Source organism: Populus euphratica, unplaced genomic scaffold (assembly GCF_000495115.2).
Source record: "Populus euphratica unplaced genomic scaffold, PopEup_1.0 scaffold537.1, whole genome shotgun sequence".
Lineage (NCBI taxonomy): Eukaryota > Viridiplantae > Streptophyta > Magnoliopsida > Malpighiales > Salicaceae > Populus > Populus euphratica.
The window spans coordinates 111,284-129,727 of record NW_011500418.1 but is presented as its reverse complement, the minus strand read 5'-3'; the positions used below and the strand labels follow the sequence as shown (position 1 = coordinate 129,727).

Sequence of the window (18,444 nt, the reverse complement as noted above, 5' to 3'; positions counted from 1 at the left end):
ATCTTCTTAGACAGAACTTCCTAGACTGTATTTAATCACCACACTGACTTTCTATATATGCCAACAGCAACGTATGTGAACAGTACCATATGGATGAATAGTGTCGTATACGTGAATAGTGCCGTATACGTGAATAGTAACTGTATACACGAATAAATTTTGTGTATTAACAACACCAACCAGAAGGCTCTGATACCACTGTTAGGATACTGGCATGCAAACCCGAAAGGTAAGGGATAAGTTAAAATGAGAAATGACACACAAGAATTTACGTGGTTCACCCAAGTTGGCTATGTCCACGGGCAAGTATTGAAGGATTTTACTAAGTAATGTGGGAATACAACTTCTCTCTAATAATAGGAGAACAACAAAAATCTCTCTATTATTAGGAGAAAACACCTCACTTACTATCTCACAAATACCTCACAATTTTGTGGGATTACTCTCTTCTCACCCTCTCTTCTTTCTCTCTTGTGGTGTGTCTATAATGCTTGGATGCATTGCCTATTTATAGGCAAACATCCATGCAAAAAACAAGGGCAAGGTAAGTGGCACCAAATTTATGCCTAACATTGTTGACAAATTGGTGCCTAACATTGTTGACAAAACATTGTTGACTTTGTAAACAATGTTAGGGTGATTTCACACAATGGGATAAAATATGTCAATAATGTCTTTTCTCATTATTGTAAATCCCTGGGAATTCAATAAGATTTTCTTGCCCCCATACACCACAATAAAATGACTTTGCCGAACGCAAGCACCGCCATATTGCTATAATGACTCATAGTCTCCTTCTCATTTCTAGTGCTCCATATCATCTTTGGATTGAAGCTGTTTTGACCTATGTTATTTTATTAATATTCTTCCTATACCCACTCTTAATTGGGATACTCCACATACTCGTCTTTATGGTAGCCTACCTTTTTATTCCTCTTTTCATGTTTTTGTATGTTCTATTTTTCTCATCTTGGGTTTTATGTCTTTGATAAATTTTCAAGTTGTAGCATTGAGTGTATCTTTCTTGGTTACAATTCTCAACACAAAGGTTATCATTATTTAGATCCTACCATTGGTCGTGTCTATATTTCTAGGCATGTTATTTTTAACGAAATAATTTTTTCTTATAAACAGTTGCAGGCATATTTAGTTCTTGATGCTGGCCCATTGGAGTTCACACTTTTATCTAGTTCAAGACTCTTACAACCTGCTCTTTTTGGCCTAAACACACCTACTGAGAACAACAATTCTCCTTGCTCTGTGTCTTAACCAGAGTAGTATGAAGTGGGTATTGAATTCCCAACTGCAGCACTATAGGCTTTGTCCTAGTCTCCAGCGCCCACCGTTACCCCTATCCTCACTTATTAGCGCTGCCATTCACTATGTCTAGATACTTCACAAATCACATCCAACTCTTTTTAGCCATCTGTTTCTAATGCAACTATTCCATAGTTGGTCTCAAGTGATCCTTCTCTTATCCTTCATCCTCCGACACCATTCACATCTTTACCATCTGCTCCTTAGTCCCTTTCTGCACCACCATGAACACCACCTTTTCCACCCAAGAGGACACGTCTATAACATGGTATTGTGCAGCCTAAAATTCACGTGGATGGTACTTTTGAATATCCAATTCCTCGTGCTCTCCTCACTTTCATTGAAACTGTAGAGTCTACATGCTACACTCAAACTTTTAAATATATGATATGATGTGCTGCAATGGTTGATGAAATCAATGCTATGCTACAAAATAAAACTTGGGCATTGGTTCCCCTATGTTTATCTCAAAATCTTGTTGGTTGTAAATGAGTATTTCAAGTAAAGCACAAACCAGATCGCATAATTAAATATCATAAAGCGTGACTTGTGGCTAAAGGATTTCATCAACAACGAGGTATAGACTATACAAATACCTTTAGCCCTATTGTTAAACCTACAACTATTCATATTGTGCTTTCTCTTATTGTATCTAGAGGCTGGTCTTTTCATTAATTAGACATTAAGAACGTGTTTCTTCATGGCATTTTTAAATAAGATGTTTATATGACTCAACCACCGAGATTCATTGATATATCGCGGTCATCTCATGTTTGCAAGCTCAACAAGGCCATTTATAGCCTTAAGCAAGCTCCCTGTGTGTGGTTTCACTGTATGACATGCTTCTTACTACCAATTGACTTTGTTCAAAGCTTGGCTAATTCATCTTTTTTCGTTTTCTAACTCAGGTGTCATACCGTTTTCCAACTCGGGTGTCATACCATTTATTTTATCCTCTATGTTGATGACATTGTGATCACAAGCAATGATGATAGACTTTTACAAAGTTTTATTGATGCTTTAGGTCAAGGCTTTGAAATCAAAGATCTTGGCAATCTATACTACTTTTTTTGGTTTATAGGTTACATCTTAAAATAAAGGTGTTCATATAAGTCAACTTATATATATATATGATCTCTTTGTTAAACATGATATGCTTCTTAGTAAACCAATTAGCACTCTGATGTCAGCAATGACTATTCTCATTTCTATTGATGGTGCTCTCCTTCCCAATCTATCGGTTTTTCAGGAAATTATTAGATCCTTATAGTATTTGACGATCACTTGCCCTGATATTGGCTTTACTGTTAATTCTATTGCTTAGTTCATGAGTCAGCCACGCATCCCTCACGTGGCTCCCTTACTTGATTGCTACTAAGCGCATCCTTTGTTATATCTAAGGCTCATTGGATTATGGCTTGTTCTTTAGTCCTCAACCCCATCCTACTTATCTTATTGCCTATGTGAATGCCAATTGGGCTGGTTGTTTAGACTCTCGCCATTTAACGTCTAATTATCTTATTTATCTTGGCACTAACTTGGTTTCTTGATGCTCTAAAAGCAACCTATCACTGCTCATTCCAATGCTAAGTCTGAGTATCGCTTTTTTTCCCATGCTAGTGCAGAGTCTGCCTGGTTAGCCTACTTTTTTATGAACTTAGTTCTCACATTCAATTTCTCATTCTCTTGCATTGTGATAACCTCAATGCTACCTACATGGCTTCTAATCTGATGTTTCATGCTTGTCCTAAACATATTAAATTTGATTATCACTTTGTTTATTAGAAAGTCACACTTATTAAAGTCATTGTGTTTGCTTTATCCCTTCAATAAATTAGCCTGTAGATCATCTCACTAAGCCTCTTCACAAGCATCATCATATTCTTTTTACTCGTAAAGTTGTTTGTGCAAGCCTGCCAAGTTTGGGTGAGGGTGTTAAGAAGATTTCCTTATCTGATTATGTTTCTGAAGAACAGAAAGATATTTTCTTTTCTCAATGAAAACTGATTGAATAACCAAAGATCAGTTTTGATTCTTAATAATAATAGTCTTTACGGCTACTTATAATTTATGTAACAGGCAAACAAATCTTCATATACATAGCTGTATATTGTAAACAGAAGTAATAAGGAAAATCATTTTCTACATAAGATATCCTCATTTTGATTCGATTTGATATTTTAACATGTTCTTTTGATATATTAACCATAGAGCTTCGTAGCTTCACTTTCACCACCACGTTCATGGTTCATAGTTTAGGGTTTCGAACTAGACTTCTGTTTTGGGTCCTTCTAGTTGTCTTTTCACTAGTGCAGTGTAGACCCCATCCTTGCTAAGGAGCTCTTCATGAGTGCCCCTCTCCACTATCTGACCATCAGAAACAACTGCCACAATGTCCGCACTTTGAACAGTTGATAACCTGTGGGCTATAACCAGAACAGTCCTTCCCTTCATTAGAGAATCCATGGCATCCTGCAAAATTTCCACCATGAGATCATAACTTGTAAAAAAATTATGTGGGAAATAAATGGCATCAAGATTTTGGAAAATAAATAAATCTAGGAAACTAAAACGAAGACTGTTAGGTTGTCATGCAAACTGACCTGCACTAGATATTCACTTTCAGCATCCAAAGCACTAGTCGCTTCATCAAGGAGGAGGATCCTTGGGTTCATCAGTATGGCTCTAGCAATTGCTACCCTCTGTTTCTGACCACCTGAAAGTCTTAGCCCACGTTCTCCTACGAAAGTTTGATATTTATCTGGGAATTTTGATATGAAATCGTGTGCATTGGCCATTTTCTGCAATATCAACGTTACGTTAGCTAAAGCTGAAAGTTAAAGTTAGAGGAATTGTGTGGCAAGTTAGAAGAGGTAGAAAACTTACCGCTGCATTTTCTATATCCATGCTACTGACTTTACCCTCACACCCATAGGCTATATTCTGCTCTATAGAGCAGTTGAAAAGAACAGGCTCCTGGCTCACTATACTGATCTGTACAAATACAACAAAGGGCTGTGTCTATTATGGATAAAAAAACTCTAACAAAGGGCTGTGTCTATTATGGATAGAAAAGCTCTAGACCATAACAGAACCAAGTTATGCAACACAAAAAACTAATCAAGCATATCTAAAATTTATACGAGCATCTCATGTCAGGGAGAAACAGAGTACATATCACTTTTGTTTTTCCTATCTGACATGAAAAGGGAAAATGAAAATTACCTTCCTGTGTAGATGTTCGTGTGATATTTCTACTAGAGGAACTCCATTTAAGAGAACCTTTCCCTTGATTGGGTCATAAAACCTTTCAATCAAGTTTGCTACTGTGGTCTGCACAGGCAAAATAATATAAGCATAAGAGGCATGTGACGTTCAACTTTATGTTTCAAACCTCAAACTTAGTCTATAAGCACTCCAATTGGAATGTTCTGTACAAGTACTTAAGCAGCATAAGAACTCAGTTTGTTTCTTAAAAGAATAGAAAAAAGGAAAGGAATGGTACTTTTCCTCCACCACTCGGGCCAACGAGAGCAACTTTCGAGCCAGGCTGCAGTTTCAATGTTATTCCCTGTAATTGAAAGAACGTATCCAGTTCTATCATCAGGATATGGCATGAACACATAGTAACATCTGAGAGGTAGTTAAGGGAAGCTAATTTACCTGCAGAACCATATGGTTTGGACGGGATGGATAGGCAAACCAGACATCATCTAATTCCACATCACCAACTTGTTCGCTAGAATAGAAGGAAAACCAATTATCACTTGAGAAATTCCTTCTCGTTTTCAAGTCACAACATGCAAGGATTTTATAATTTTTTTTTCATGTGATATTTGTGTTTTTTTCACACAAACCAGCAAGATGAGGACGATCTTGATTGAGAAACTATGGTCATGATCCGGAATAAAGAGAATTTACTTGATTAGATGATGATTAAGCAATTTCATGGTAACTCTTGAAATTCATAATTTCATATTCAATTGCTTCCCAAAAAGCAAGAATGATGGATGGGCAAAATGATTCTTAGTCCAGACTCCACAGATATGTAATGGCCTGATTGGCACTCTCAAAACAGGATTGCTGTTCAGCATATTTGTACACCAGTATCACCTTTTATATCTTATTCTCAATTGTTAACAAGCATGGTTAACTCATGGAATCATTCACAGGCATGTCAGAGGAACGAGAATCTCATGCCTAACCTTAAAGGACACTTATTTCCTGACTTCGGCATGGAAGAAACACGATCTAGAAGCTGGAAAACCCTCCTGCTGGCTCCCGCAGCTTTCATTGCTGTGGTGTATAATCCTGACAAGCCGGATATAGAGCCACCAACTGCAAGTAAAATTAGACCATTAAACTGGAGCTCAGAGATTTCGATATTGATAATGTGAAACCATCAAAACCAATTGCCCAAATTAGGTAATAATTACCTGTGAGGCTGTAGAGAATGAAGGATGTAAGAGCACCAGTGGTCATAGATCCTGTGATTGTCAAGTTAGCTCCATATATCACCACTATGATCACTGAGAGGGTTGATGCTGCATTTAGACCTCCAAAGAAGAGCCCAACCAGTTTCTGTACCAGTAAGCAGGTAGATCAGAAGCTCCATGTAAACAAGGACATGATAATCTATTTATTATTATTATTTTGTTGTTGGATGGGGGTGTGTAGAGTGCATGTTCAGGTGAGTTTGAAGAGTAGATCAAACAAGACAAAGGAGCTTACAGCTTGCTTAAGTCCAAGCTTCAATGTCTCATCAACTTTCTCAGAATAGCGTGAACTCTCATAACCTTCTTGTGCAAAAGATCTGACTGTTCGTATAGCGCCGAAAGATTCCTAAGCACCAATGATACAGTTCACATGTGTTTTCAAACAGGATGCCAGAAATAATATGTAACTTATAGCACAAAACCACATATTGAGAGGATATCATCCTTGCTCAAGATTTCTCAGTAGACAGTTTTTAGTAGCATTTGAGTTAAGTAATATGCTAAGAGGCCCTTCGCATTGTAATCTTGATAAATTTTCACACCAAAAAGAAAAAGAACAAATGAAAAGTTACCATGCTAAAAACTTTCCTGTATATCATTTATGTGACCTAATCTTCCTTCAAGATCTTAGCATTTACTCCCACTATGAATGACCTTTTAGCGTAATTTCACATCAATTTTACATGTTCACCATTTGCAGGGAAAAGCATTTAACTGATCATTGCAGGGCATTCCATCGGGATCGCTGTATCAGATTTGAAGAGTACTTACACATGTAGGTGCTACTAATGAAAAAAAAATTTATAAGAAAAGGTACTTTAGCAGTGAAAAGGACTATATATCACCATGTTCATACCATCTCACTCATCATTTTGCAATTCTTAAATCTTATGAAAATCCAGACTATCGCTTGAAGAAATATTGATCAATGGATTACGTAATCCTCATCAATTTTCTATGTTCGACAGGTGATAATCACAATTTTAATTGAAAAAATATACCTCAGCAATTGAAGCAGAAGCAGCAGCTGCAGCTTGAGTCTTGTGAGAAATTTCACGAAGGAAGCGGCCAAATTGACTCACAGCAACAGAAATAGCCGGCACAACCACCAAAGCCAACACTAAGAGTAAATGAATAAAAAAGCCCGCGATGAGCACCATGGACTCTTGAAAAGTGACGTTCGCGTACTACCTGTCCAATAATTAAATGCTTACAAGTTAACTTCCACGATGTCGCAAGCATGAAGCCAAGACCAATAAGTGCTGTTGATACGTTTCTTAGGGCCTCAGAAAGATTTGAGGTTGCAGCATTTTTTATGATCTGTGTATCTTCAGATAACCTGCTCAGTAGCTCTCCTGTTCTAGTCACATCAAAGAAGGCTATCTCCTGCAAAATTCACCAACCATTGTAGCCAATAGAGCATGGAGTGTTAGAGAGAACACTGTAAAGAACTCCTACCGTAGTAATCTTTTACCTGGTTAATAAGGTGATTAAATAAATTCTTTCTCAACCGAGCAACAACCCTTTCACTAGTGGAAGAAATCAACCATGTTCTGAGTGCTGTGCAAACCGAGCTAGATGAAGAAACAGTCGATTGAGATTAATAAACCCCTTGAAAATCCACAAAAATCATCATGAATTGTATCACTTAACAGATGAAACAATTAGAGCCAGACCACCAATGCATTAAGACAATATCTGTCTATAATATGACAAGGAAGCAGAATTAAGCAGGTTGTCTATCTGGGAAGCAACCGGATGAGATAAGCCCTTTACTATAAAGCAAAAGAATAAAAAGGCCAAGGATAACACCACCAGGCATACCCGACTATGACAACGAGAAAGATTTCTAGAATGGTGCTGTTGACAGCACGTAAACCTTCAGCTTTCTGTTCAGGTGTTTCTATATCTCCTGACACAATGTCTATTATCTTCCCACCAAATTTAGGCTGCAGAAATAACAACCCAAAGGTTATCATAACCCAACAAACACTAACGCCTGAATATCAGAGAAATTCATTGTAAACTCAATAAAGAATCTAGAATCGCAAATTAAAGATACGCACAATCAGTATATTTGATGTGGATGCAATCAGGAGAGCTAGCGTAGCAATTATCAGCTTTCCTGCATCAGGCTTTGCCTATATGACAAGACAAGCTTATCAAGATCAACAACATTTGTATAGCCATAATATTATTCTTCCAGCCAGAAACACCACGTTAGCACTTACAAGTGAAAATACTCGACCAAATCCCACATTTGCAGCCTGAAGATTTCATAAATAGAGTTGGCAGCTTGTTAGCAATCAACCACTAGGGCATGAATTCAAAGAAGGTAACAGGAAATGCACTTACTGGCACTGCATCTCCATGCTCAAGGTCTGGGAACTGATTGTTTTCAGATGCATTATTATTCCCCTTTCTTCCTCCCTTCAATTATAAAGTATAAGAATTCAAGGAAAAAAAAAACAAACATAGCTACGAAATGCGAATAAGCTATGGAAATATTTAAATTCTGAACAATTTCTGGGAAACAAACAGCTAAAGAGGGCAAGTGATGAAAACTGAAACCAAAAATAACAAACACTTGTTGTTAAGCAGAAGAAATTGACCCAGATACAGTTTTTGTTAGATTATATAGATGGAAACATGATCAAGATGAATTTAAGTATAGAAAGGTTCAAAGCGAAGTCAATTCTTGAACATTATAAGTAGAACTCTAATGAGCAGAAATGGTATCATGTACTCCGTAGCTGAAGATTGCATACAAAAAGAAAACACAAAATAAAGGAAGCCTACTCCTTGACCAAGAAGAGGTGTTCTTTCACCACCACCACCACCACCATTCACTCCTCCAAACCTGTCCATTAAGGGTGAGTCAAAGACTGTTATATATGTATGATATGAAAAAAAAAGAAAAAAGAGGCTCTTCTGCAATCAGTATAATTTTTTAGCATCAGCCAGGACTAGGAGGAGTTGGGTTTATGGGACAAGTTCTTAAGGAAAGGTCTTGGTCTTTCTTATAAAGTAAACTTTATGAATGGCTAAAAAATTCAAGTCAAGCTCGGGAATGTGTTTGGATTTGCTGCCGTAATCTTATATGCATTGAGAATTTATTTTTGTTTTTTAAAGTATTTTTTTAAATAATTTTTTATTTTAAAATAATATTTTTTAGTGTTTTTATATTATTTTATTGTATTGATATAAAAAATAATATTTTAAAAAATAAATGCTATCAAACTCTTAAACACTCTAAATTAAAAATGTGTTTGAATTTATATGTAATATTTTTAAAATATTGATACAATGATTAATATATTGAATGATTTTTTTAAAAAAAATAATATTGAAACTATGATATAGAGGAATCGACTTGGATTAATATGTTAATTCTACAATTCAGTTTATGAGGCCATGATAATTATATAAAAAATATATTAAAATAAATCAAAATTAATTATAAAAATTAAATTCCAGTGAAAAAAGAAACATGTGGAAAGCAATGGAGGATGAATTACGTGTGTAGTATTTTCATGCATGGACAAGAAGAATGGCAGAAGGAGCCGCAGCAGAGGAAAAACAGAGTTGTTAAAGGGAGAGAGCCAGGGCCACATAAATTTTGATACCAAACTGTTCATACACAGTGCCCTTTGGACTTCTTCTTCTCTTTCTGTATCATGTCCTCTTGGACAAAGATGCAAATGGGTGCAATTATGTGCTTCGTAAAATGAAGTGAATATTTTTGTTCAGATTCTACAGAAAGTGTAATGGATCTTCCGCCGGGTTCTGCTGCTGTAATTTGAGGAGAATCTGTTTTACTACAGTTCAAGGAAGCTCAAACAACTTAGCAATTTGTCACGAACCATTAGACTAGTCCTTGGAGAAGAAAGGGTTTGATATGTTTAAGCAATCTTTTTTACTTTTATTTCTTAAAAATGGCGAGCCTAGGAAGAAATGAAAAACGTGCAAAGCTAAAAGCAGCTTGCTGCATGCGGAGAGCAAAGCATGAAAAAGAAACGGGAAAAAAGGTACGCAAAAGACAAGGTGAAGCAGAGTAAAGGAAGGGCGAACATAGAAAGCTTAGCCAACCGAAGCCAAGAAAAGAGAAAGCGAATTGCAACTAGAAGCCTCCACTATCAAACCAAGTTGCAGTCGAGAGAGAATCGGGTGTGCGAGTCCACTGTACATGGACGCAGCAATTTTCCCACCCTTTTTAGAGTTTTTGTTAATGTTAATAATATATTTTTTTTTCTTGATTTAGAAGCGTAGCATCAGCTAGGACTAGGAGGAGTTGGGTTCGTGGGACAAGTTCTTTAGGAAAGGTCTTGGTCTTTCTTATAAAGTAAACTTTATGAATGGTTAAAAAATTCAACTCAAGCTCGGGAATGTGGTTGGATTTGTTGTCGTCATCTCATATGAAATCTGTTCCTTTGATAACGACAAATTAGTCCCAAGACCTCTAAATTTATGAATCAGTCACCAACATTCAAAATTTTCTTAATTTCTCTTGCTTAACAGGTTCGTCCCTCCTGTTGGTTCTGTTGGGAAGGCGCTGTTAAAATATGTTTGAAATTGACAAAAATAAATAAATAAATTATCTAGAGGCAAAACCATCATTTTACACCTATTTTAAACTAAGCACTAGGAGGCATGCTTACGCGCTGCAAGTTTACGGACCATATGTTCTAATCTTCACCTTTTAATTTCTCTTGGTCCTGTATCAAGTTTGTCAAATTAGGCTATTAGATATCAATTTATGGGTAATTAGTACTTAAAAGTATATTTTTATTAAAATTTTATATTATTATATTGCATTTAAAGTTTCATTAAATTTCTTAACTTAAACATGATTTATAATAACGAGTCTGATAATATAAAATAACTTTAATTTATGATAAATACTCATTTTAAGTGAAAACATATCTCATAGCTTTAATTTATAGTAAATATTCATTTTAAATGCAGGCATATCTCACAATTCAAAAGATTGATCGATGTGATTAACTATTAAAAGTAAATAGACAAAAAAAAAGCTAAACTTAGAAAAAAAATGTTGGTTCAGTCCAAACTAAAACATTGTTTAGTCATTAGATCATACCTTGAGTTATAGAACTTGAATTTGGTTTTGTTCTATATAGATGGAAAGCTAAGACATATGCCTAAAACTTTCATGGAAGTTCATGATTCTAAAATGTCGTTTTCAAGTTTAAATTATAGTAACAATAGAGAAGTCAGAATCTGTCCTATAGTCTAGAATCTGTTTAGTGTTCAACCCATATCCCGAGTTCTAGAAGTTCAAATGACCTTATTTTTTTTGTTGGAAAGCTGAAATATTTTTCTAGAACTTTCATGAAGATAATTTGTTTAAATTCTGATATTAGCAATGATGTTTTGTTCAGATAAGAAGATAAGGATTGTCACCAAGTCAAGATGTGGCTACCCACTCACCAATTAGTCAACAAATCAATAATTCTAAATTTTGGCCTATAAAAGGAGGCATTTGTTATGCATTTAGGCATCTTGATTTTCAAATCAAGATCATGTTCTTGTTCTCTTTCTTTATATTTTTATAATGTTTAAGTTTTGCTTTTATTAATAACTTGTTTATGCCTTTCATTTTCTTTACTATACTTATATAATCATGTTCTCCTTTTATTTATTTATGTTTCTCTTCTTCATTATGTTTAATTAAGTTTATTATGTCAAGGTGAAAATGTTTCACTAATGGTGTTAGGATCAGTATAATATAAACTCAACATGGACTTCAATAATTATATCCTAAACAACTTGCTATTAACATGTCCTATCATTTTTATTTTATTAATTCTTAATACCTTACTTGTTAGATAGTTAATCTAGATTTGTATTGTATAACACTTGGTACAACAAATACTTCACACTTTCATAGCCAACCATATGATATAACTTATACCTGTGCTGTGAAAGGAACTTGATTTGTTGTTAATATAAGTTAGCATCATGAATTCCTAACAATATTTAAAAGTTTGATGTTATTTAAATAAGATAATTAATATGATCATGCTAATAATTTATAATGAGTTATTAATGATAAATCATCCAATTGGAACCTCTTTTGTATATGGTTTCCAGTTGAGTAATAAAAAAAGTTTATATTATACTTTTTTGAAATACTACTAGTGGATCCTCTAACCTTGATAACTGTTTTTATCTTTGATTGATACTCACATCAATATCACATCTCAAAGTAGTCGTCGTCATCATCATCATATAGTTAACCTCCTTGTGGTTCAACCTTAGTTTTGTCGAGTTATTTATTACTTTGACACTGCTACACTTGGGAGAAGGCATCAGTCTTTTAGGGTTTTTCGGCCAGACCCAAATTTGTTGGGTTAGGCCAACGAACCCAATTATGTGAGGTTTAAATGCAAGATCCAAGAGAGTTGGGTCTGGACACTTGACCCAAGAGATTTGGGTTTGGACGTATGACTTAAGAGATTTGAGCCTAGATGTATAACCCAATAGAAGTGGGTCCGAATGTAGGATCCAACATAAATGGGTATGGCGTATGACCCAAGAGACTTAGGTCTGGACGCATGACCCACTCGACTAATGGGTTCGTGGGACTTGGGTCTGGACCCAAGAGAATTGGGTCCGTGTTCGGACCTAAAAGACTTAGTCCTCGTTTGAATCCATGAGACTTTAGTCTAGATGCATAATCCAAAGGAGTTAGGTATGAACGACTAACCAAAAAAAATTAGGCTCGAATGACTAACTCAAGAGAATTGGTTCTAGAAGTATGATCCAAAAGTGGTGGGTACGAACGCAGGACCCAAGAAACCTGGGTCCTCCTCCGGACCTAGGGGACTTGGTCCTCGTTTGGACTCACAAAACTTGGGTCCTTTTCCGAACCCAAGGGACGCGGTTCTCATCTGGACCCAAAAAGCTTAGATCCGAACGTATGACCCAAGAGAATTGGTTCCTTGTCCGAACCCAAGAGAGTTGAGTCTGGACGCATGACCTGACAGAAATGGGTCTAACGTATGACCTAAGAGAGTTAGGTTATACACCCTGCAAAACCCAATATTAATAATATTTTAAAAATAACAATATTTCTAAGACAATTAATAAGATTTTTAACATTACTAATATGAATAAAAATAAAATTATTTATAAGAGAAATCATAATATTAATAATTAAAATATAATTAATACCCTTGTTATAGCTGAACAACCTTTTTTTAATAATTTTGTTTAAAAAATTTACTAATGATAATAACAACAATAATAATAGTAATATTAATTCTTAATTTCACCCTTCAAATCAATATCTATAATATTTTCTACAAAATATTTAATTATTATATGAATAATATTAATTATAATAAAAATAATGGTATTTTTAATATTAATAATAAGAAAAATCATAATATTTATATCACAATACAATAATAATATTCTTGATACTATTACTTTTAATTTTAATAAAGATAATAATATTTAGAATACTATCATATTAATAATAATATTAATCTCGTCTATACAATAATAATTTTTTTAAATAATCATTAATGATAATAATAACAATAATAACAATTTTTTTTTTCATTTTTGTTCTTTGTAGGGCCTATGTCAGTATCTAATAGAAGTTGGTCTAAACTCATGACCTAAAAGTGTTGGGTCCGAACAAGGACCCAACTCTCTTGGGTCATGTATTCGGACCCAAGCTAGACTATAGAGAATTGGGTCCGGACGATTGACCCATGAGAATTGGTCCGGAGGAGGACCCGAGTGACTGCAGATCCCAAGGGTGTTGGTCTTTAAAGCCAATGCACTAGTCTATTGACCCTAAGCATGCGGTTGTGCATACCTGTTCGCGTGGGTTTGCAGACCCTTGGCAAGTAGGTCTTGCCCTTGCTTCTAGGTAAGACAGCTCTAGCGCTAGGTGTCTATGTCTAGGCATAATCCCTCGCCCCTACAATCATTAGAACTCTTTATGGCAGGCATGTCTGCCTAGTGCGAGGTGTCTATGCTTGGGGTTGTAGCCCACCATGCCTCCACCAAAATCTACATTTATAGTGCAATGAGTTTTGAAGAATAATACTCGTTTTTAGCACTGGTTCAATCCATAGTGCAATGAGTCTTGATGAACAAAACTTTTTCCACGTGATTTAGCTTTTACCTAGGCCAGGTGTCTATACCTAGGGCTACAACCCATCATGCCCCCCTCTAAAATTTGCAATCCATAGTACAATAAGTCTTGATAAACAATACCCACTTTTAGCACTATTCTAATCCATAGTGCAATGAGTGTTGATGAACATGACTTTTCCCACATTATTTAGCTTTATGTATAATAATACTTGGTTCAATTGTCTATGCTGCATGCTGCGTTGCTATGTATTTTTTAATAAAAATTATTATAAGATACATATTAGAAAAAATCTTTTGTTAAATATTGATACAATAATATATTGGATGATATTTGTTTTTTAAATATTAAGGGTATGTTTAGGAACACGGTGCAAACAACGTTCCCTTAAATTTTGATTTTTTTTGCTTAAAATGAATTTTTTTTATTGTTTTCAAATTGTTTTGATGTGCTGATGTTCAAAATAACTTTTAAAAAATAAAAAACCTTATTTTGATGTATTTGTAAGTTAAAAACACTTTGAAACGTTGTTGCTACCACAATCCCAAACACACCCTACGATGAGATATTGGATTAGCTCGGATCAACATGTCAATTATACGACTTGGTTTATGAGACCATGGTAACCCTATAAAAACATATCAAAATAAATTATGAAGATCAATTCTTAATGAACTCAATGTTGAAAGAAGAAATAAAAAATAAATTGAAAAAGAAAAAAAAAACTATCTAAATCAACATAGATTAACTTGTCAAACCTGTAACTTAATTCATAAAATCAGGATAGCCCAACCAACCCAATGTTAAATGATAAGATACGAAAATAAATTAAATAAAAGAAAAAACCCCAACCCATATCAACCCAGGCTAATAGGTTAAACTAGTGATTTAAGTTATAAAACTAGGATAACTTTATAAAAAAAATAAAAATGTACAAAGCTTTATTTTTATTAGATCCAATATTGAAGATCGAAAAACAATTCATGAAATTATGATAACTATATAGAAAATAAATTGAAAAAATTTAATTTTTAAACAATCTAATATTAAAAAAAACATATATCCCTTTTTGAGGGTCCAATATCTATAGTTACATATTTGTTTTATAAAAATAGTTGTTGCCTTGTCATAAATTCAATCTTTAGCAAGTTTAATAACCAATCATCATAATGGATGTATCTCAAATTTACGATCACTATTTTCTCATTATAAAATCCTTCCTTGATGTATAGGTTAAACTAAAGGTGAATTTATCCTTCAAGACCTTCTACCTTTGCCATTATAATAATATTTTAAATGTCAAATACATTGTATAAGAAAATTAAAAAATTATGAATTAAATAAAAAATAAATTACTATGAGAACCTTCAAGTATAGTGTTTTAACACTTGTATATTGTATTTTTCTAATATAACATTATAACCTCAATTGACAAGGATAAAAGTTCTATTAGTGAAATTATGAACAAACACAAGCACTCCTATTTTAAACCCAACCCCAAACACACGTGCTCTTTCCACCACCATTCTTATGAGAATTTTTATTTGTGCCTATAATTAATCATGTTTACACCATTTACTTTTCATATTAGATCCAATCATGTTAAAAACAATAACTAGCTAACCAAATTTACAATTAAAAAATAATAATAGGATTACTATAACCACAAAAGCAAAAGCAAAAATATCAAATTAAATTTTTAATTATGCCCATAATTAATCATGTTTATATTATTTAATTTTCATATCATATCAAATCATGTACAAAATAATAATTAATTCATCAATTTTACATAAAAATAATAATAAAAGGAAGCAAGTATCATAGTCACAAAATAAAAAAAAAAGATATCAAATTAAAGTTTTTACAAATAACAAATGAGTAGCATGTTTCCATTAGAGAAAAGGATTGAAGAGATATCTTCTCCTTGAGCTAGTGGAACCAATTCTCCTAGCTAGACATGGATTCATCAAATCTCTTATCTGATAACTTGTAGGTCATAAATGACTATTAGAAAAAGTAACAAACCTATCACATGTTTATTATGGTGTGGTAATGATAAAAAGCAAGAAGATCTTGGCATAGGCTCCCTAATGTCAAAAAACAGGGCTCTATTGTTATTTAAATGGATATGGAGACTTTCTTCTCCTGGCTATGCTCTATGGAAATCTTTAATTATTAATATGTAAAATCCAGTTTTTGAGAATGGGTAGAAGTCCCTAAGAACATGTAGTTACTATGGATGAGTTGTAAAGAAAGTCTCTAAAGAGCGTGGTGTGATGGTAAAGAATTTGAGATCAACATAGTAGGTCTCGAGTTTAAGTTAGGACGTATACCTCTTGTAAGAGCCCAGAACAGCCGGAGTTTTACTTACTTACCTAATCCCATAAAATATATTTTTTGAAAAGATAGAATTTTCTCAAATAAAAAAAAAATTACAAAGGAAGAGCTCAAATTGTATCTATAAGCACATAGACTTGTTGCACATCAAATCTAGGGGATATTATCTACTCCCAACAAAAATGTCAGTTTTGGGTAATTAATATGCATAATTGAATATTTCTTGAACCCCATTTGAAACAAAAGGTATGTGAAAAGAAAGTTTAATTTGTTTTTTTATTAATATTAAGATGTGCTATTGAGATGTGTACATCACCATAATCCATTGCTAAAACCACTACTATAAAAATTCTATTTAACTAGTTGAAAAGAAACATTCCTTCCTACTTAAAGAATCCTGAGTGGGTCTGGTCTAAATTCCATATGGATTGCTATTTTTTTTAGCAAAGTTTCATTCCAATGTAATGTTTGATGATTTATAAGTTAATTATTGTTTAGTACCTGGATGTGATTATAGCTTACTCTTTCCTGTTCAAAAACCTACCAATAACTATATGTTTGATAATGCAGTATAGAGTATTTTTTTAAAATATTTTTTAATTAAAAATACATTAAAATAACATATTAAAAAAATAAAAAATGACATCAAGCATTAAAAACCATATAAATAACGTCAATTTGATACTTTTATAATTAATTACCACTAAAAAAGCTAAAAAGAAAGTTCTAATTAGTAATACAGGCCTTGTGTTAGGCTACAAGGTTTTATTTATTTATTTATTTATTTTTATGATTTTTAATATAAAAAAATATAGGGTTGTGCAAGTGATATTTGTTTTCAGGAGTACAAGAGTTTTCATTATATTGTTGGCACAAACTCATGTTTGATAAATTTCAAATCATTGATAATTTAAATTTGAAAAATCAACTTTTTAATGTCAACATCTTGTTTAATAGTTGAGATTAATTCATCAGTTTAAGTAACATCTTCCTGTATTCTTAGAAGTATAAAAGTCTTCTAAAGACATATCATGTTTTCATAACCATTAATATTTTGTAACGGATATTTATCCTTTATTAATATTATGCAAGAGATATATATATATATTTATTTCTCTCTTAATATTGTGCAAGAAATATTTATCCTTTTATTATTACTATAAGAAGAAAATAACTTTTCAAGCCCTTCACTCTATCAAAAAAACAAAGTTCAAGGGTTGCAAATACTCACTGAATCACTTAGATAAAGAGTTTACAATCTTTATTCTTTACAACATATATATTTTTTAATTATTTGTTTACGTAATCTCATAGTTAACTTAATTTTTTATTTAAAATAGAAAAAGAAGGAAAAATCAAAGTATATCAATTGAAAGATTGATAACCAAGAAATGTATTTAAAAAATAAATTATTGAAATAAGCATGATCAAAATTTGTTAAATAACTATTTAATTACTTTTAATATAAAAGGATTAGTTAATTTAAGAAAAATTAGCAACCCCTGAAACAATATTTAACTAGTTTAGGAATTCAATATTATCGTTTCCTATTCTAAGAGCCTGTTAATATGTTAAATATTGTTTTTTAAAATATTTTTTATTTAAAAATATATCAAAATAGTATTTTTATGTTTTTTATTTTTTAAAATTTATTTTTGATAAAAAATCAATATTATTGTATTCCTAATTTATTTTTACATTATGTATTGATATCAATAAAATCTGGTTACTATCACACGGGATATAAAGAAACTTCTAATTAGAAGTTACATTATTTGCACTTGAGGTGTTTACTCAGCGGTGTGAGGGACTTGTTTCTTTTCTCTGCTCCCGGATTCGAACCTCACTGTGCACGCCTGTCACCTTGGCGGTATTTTATATGTTTATTGGGCTTGCAAGATGTTCAGTGAGCCATGGAATTAGTCGTGGTATGTATAAGTTGACCCGAACACTCACATAAATAAATAAAATTTTTTAATTAAAGCATGAATCACAAAGACTTCCTGCGAAAATGTCAATTTTGGAAATTAGTACTGCCTTGTTTCCAACGCTCACTCGTGTGGAAATATTTGCAACTGAACCTTCAGCTCCGAAGACTTGGCGGTCAAGAACAGATCAAATCAGGATTGATTCTCCCTTGTTGATGCTGAAAGAGAAAGA

At 33.2% G+C, this 18,444-nt stretch overlaps 1 protein-coding gene across 1 annotated transcript; it reads right to left on the bottom strand.

The window, feature by feature from the left end:
* Positions 1-3,462: 3,462 nt before the first annotated feature.
* Positions 3,463-8,843, bottom strand: LOC105114551 (ABC transporter B family member 25-like). Its single transcript, XM_011011125.1, has 17 exons — positions 8,613-8,843; positions 8,169-8,243; positions 8,045-8,080; positions 7,880-7,954; positions 7,638-7,762; positions 7,288-7,387; positions 7,028-7,199; positions 6,815-6,933; positions 6,049-6,159; positions 5,754-5,898; positions 5,523-5,655; positions 4,981-5,056; positions 4,823-4,888; positions 4,543-4,650; positions 4,204-4,311; positions 3,921-4,118; positions 3,463-3,789 (listed from the first exon to the last, which is right to left on the bottom strand). The coding sequence occupies exons 1-17, from the start codon at positions 8,679-8,681 to the stop codon at positions 3,586-3,588; spliced, it is 1,920 nt and encodes a 639-aa protein (XP_011009427.1). The 5' UTR covers positions 8,682-8,843; the 3' UTR covers positions 3,463-3,585.
* Positions 8,844-18,444: the final 9,601 nt, after the last annotated feature.

What these genes read in the sequence shown, in the direction of transcription:
- LOC105114551 (XM_011011125.1), bottom strand. Translation starts at nt 8,681, where the DNA reads ATGGACAGGTTTGGAGGAGTGAATGGTGGTGGTGGTGGTGGTGAAAGA. An exon ending in ACGAACATCTACACAGGAAG is followed by an intron (nt 4,312 to 4,542) that starts GTAATTTTCATT and finishes GTATTTGTACAG; the next exon opens with ATCAGTATAGTGAGCCAGGA. An exon ending in AAAGTGAATATCTAGTGCAG is followed by an intron (nt 3,790 to 3,920) that starts GTCAGTTTGCAT and finishes GAAATTTTGCAG; the next exon opens with GATGCCATGGATTCTCTAAT.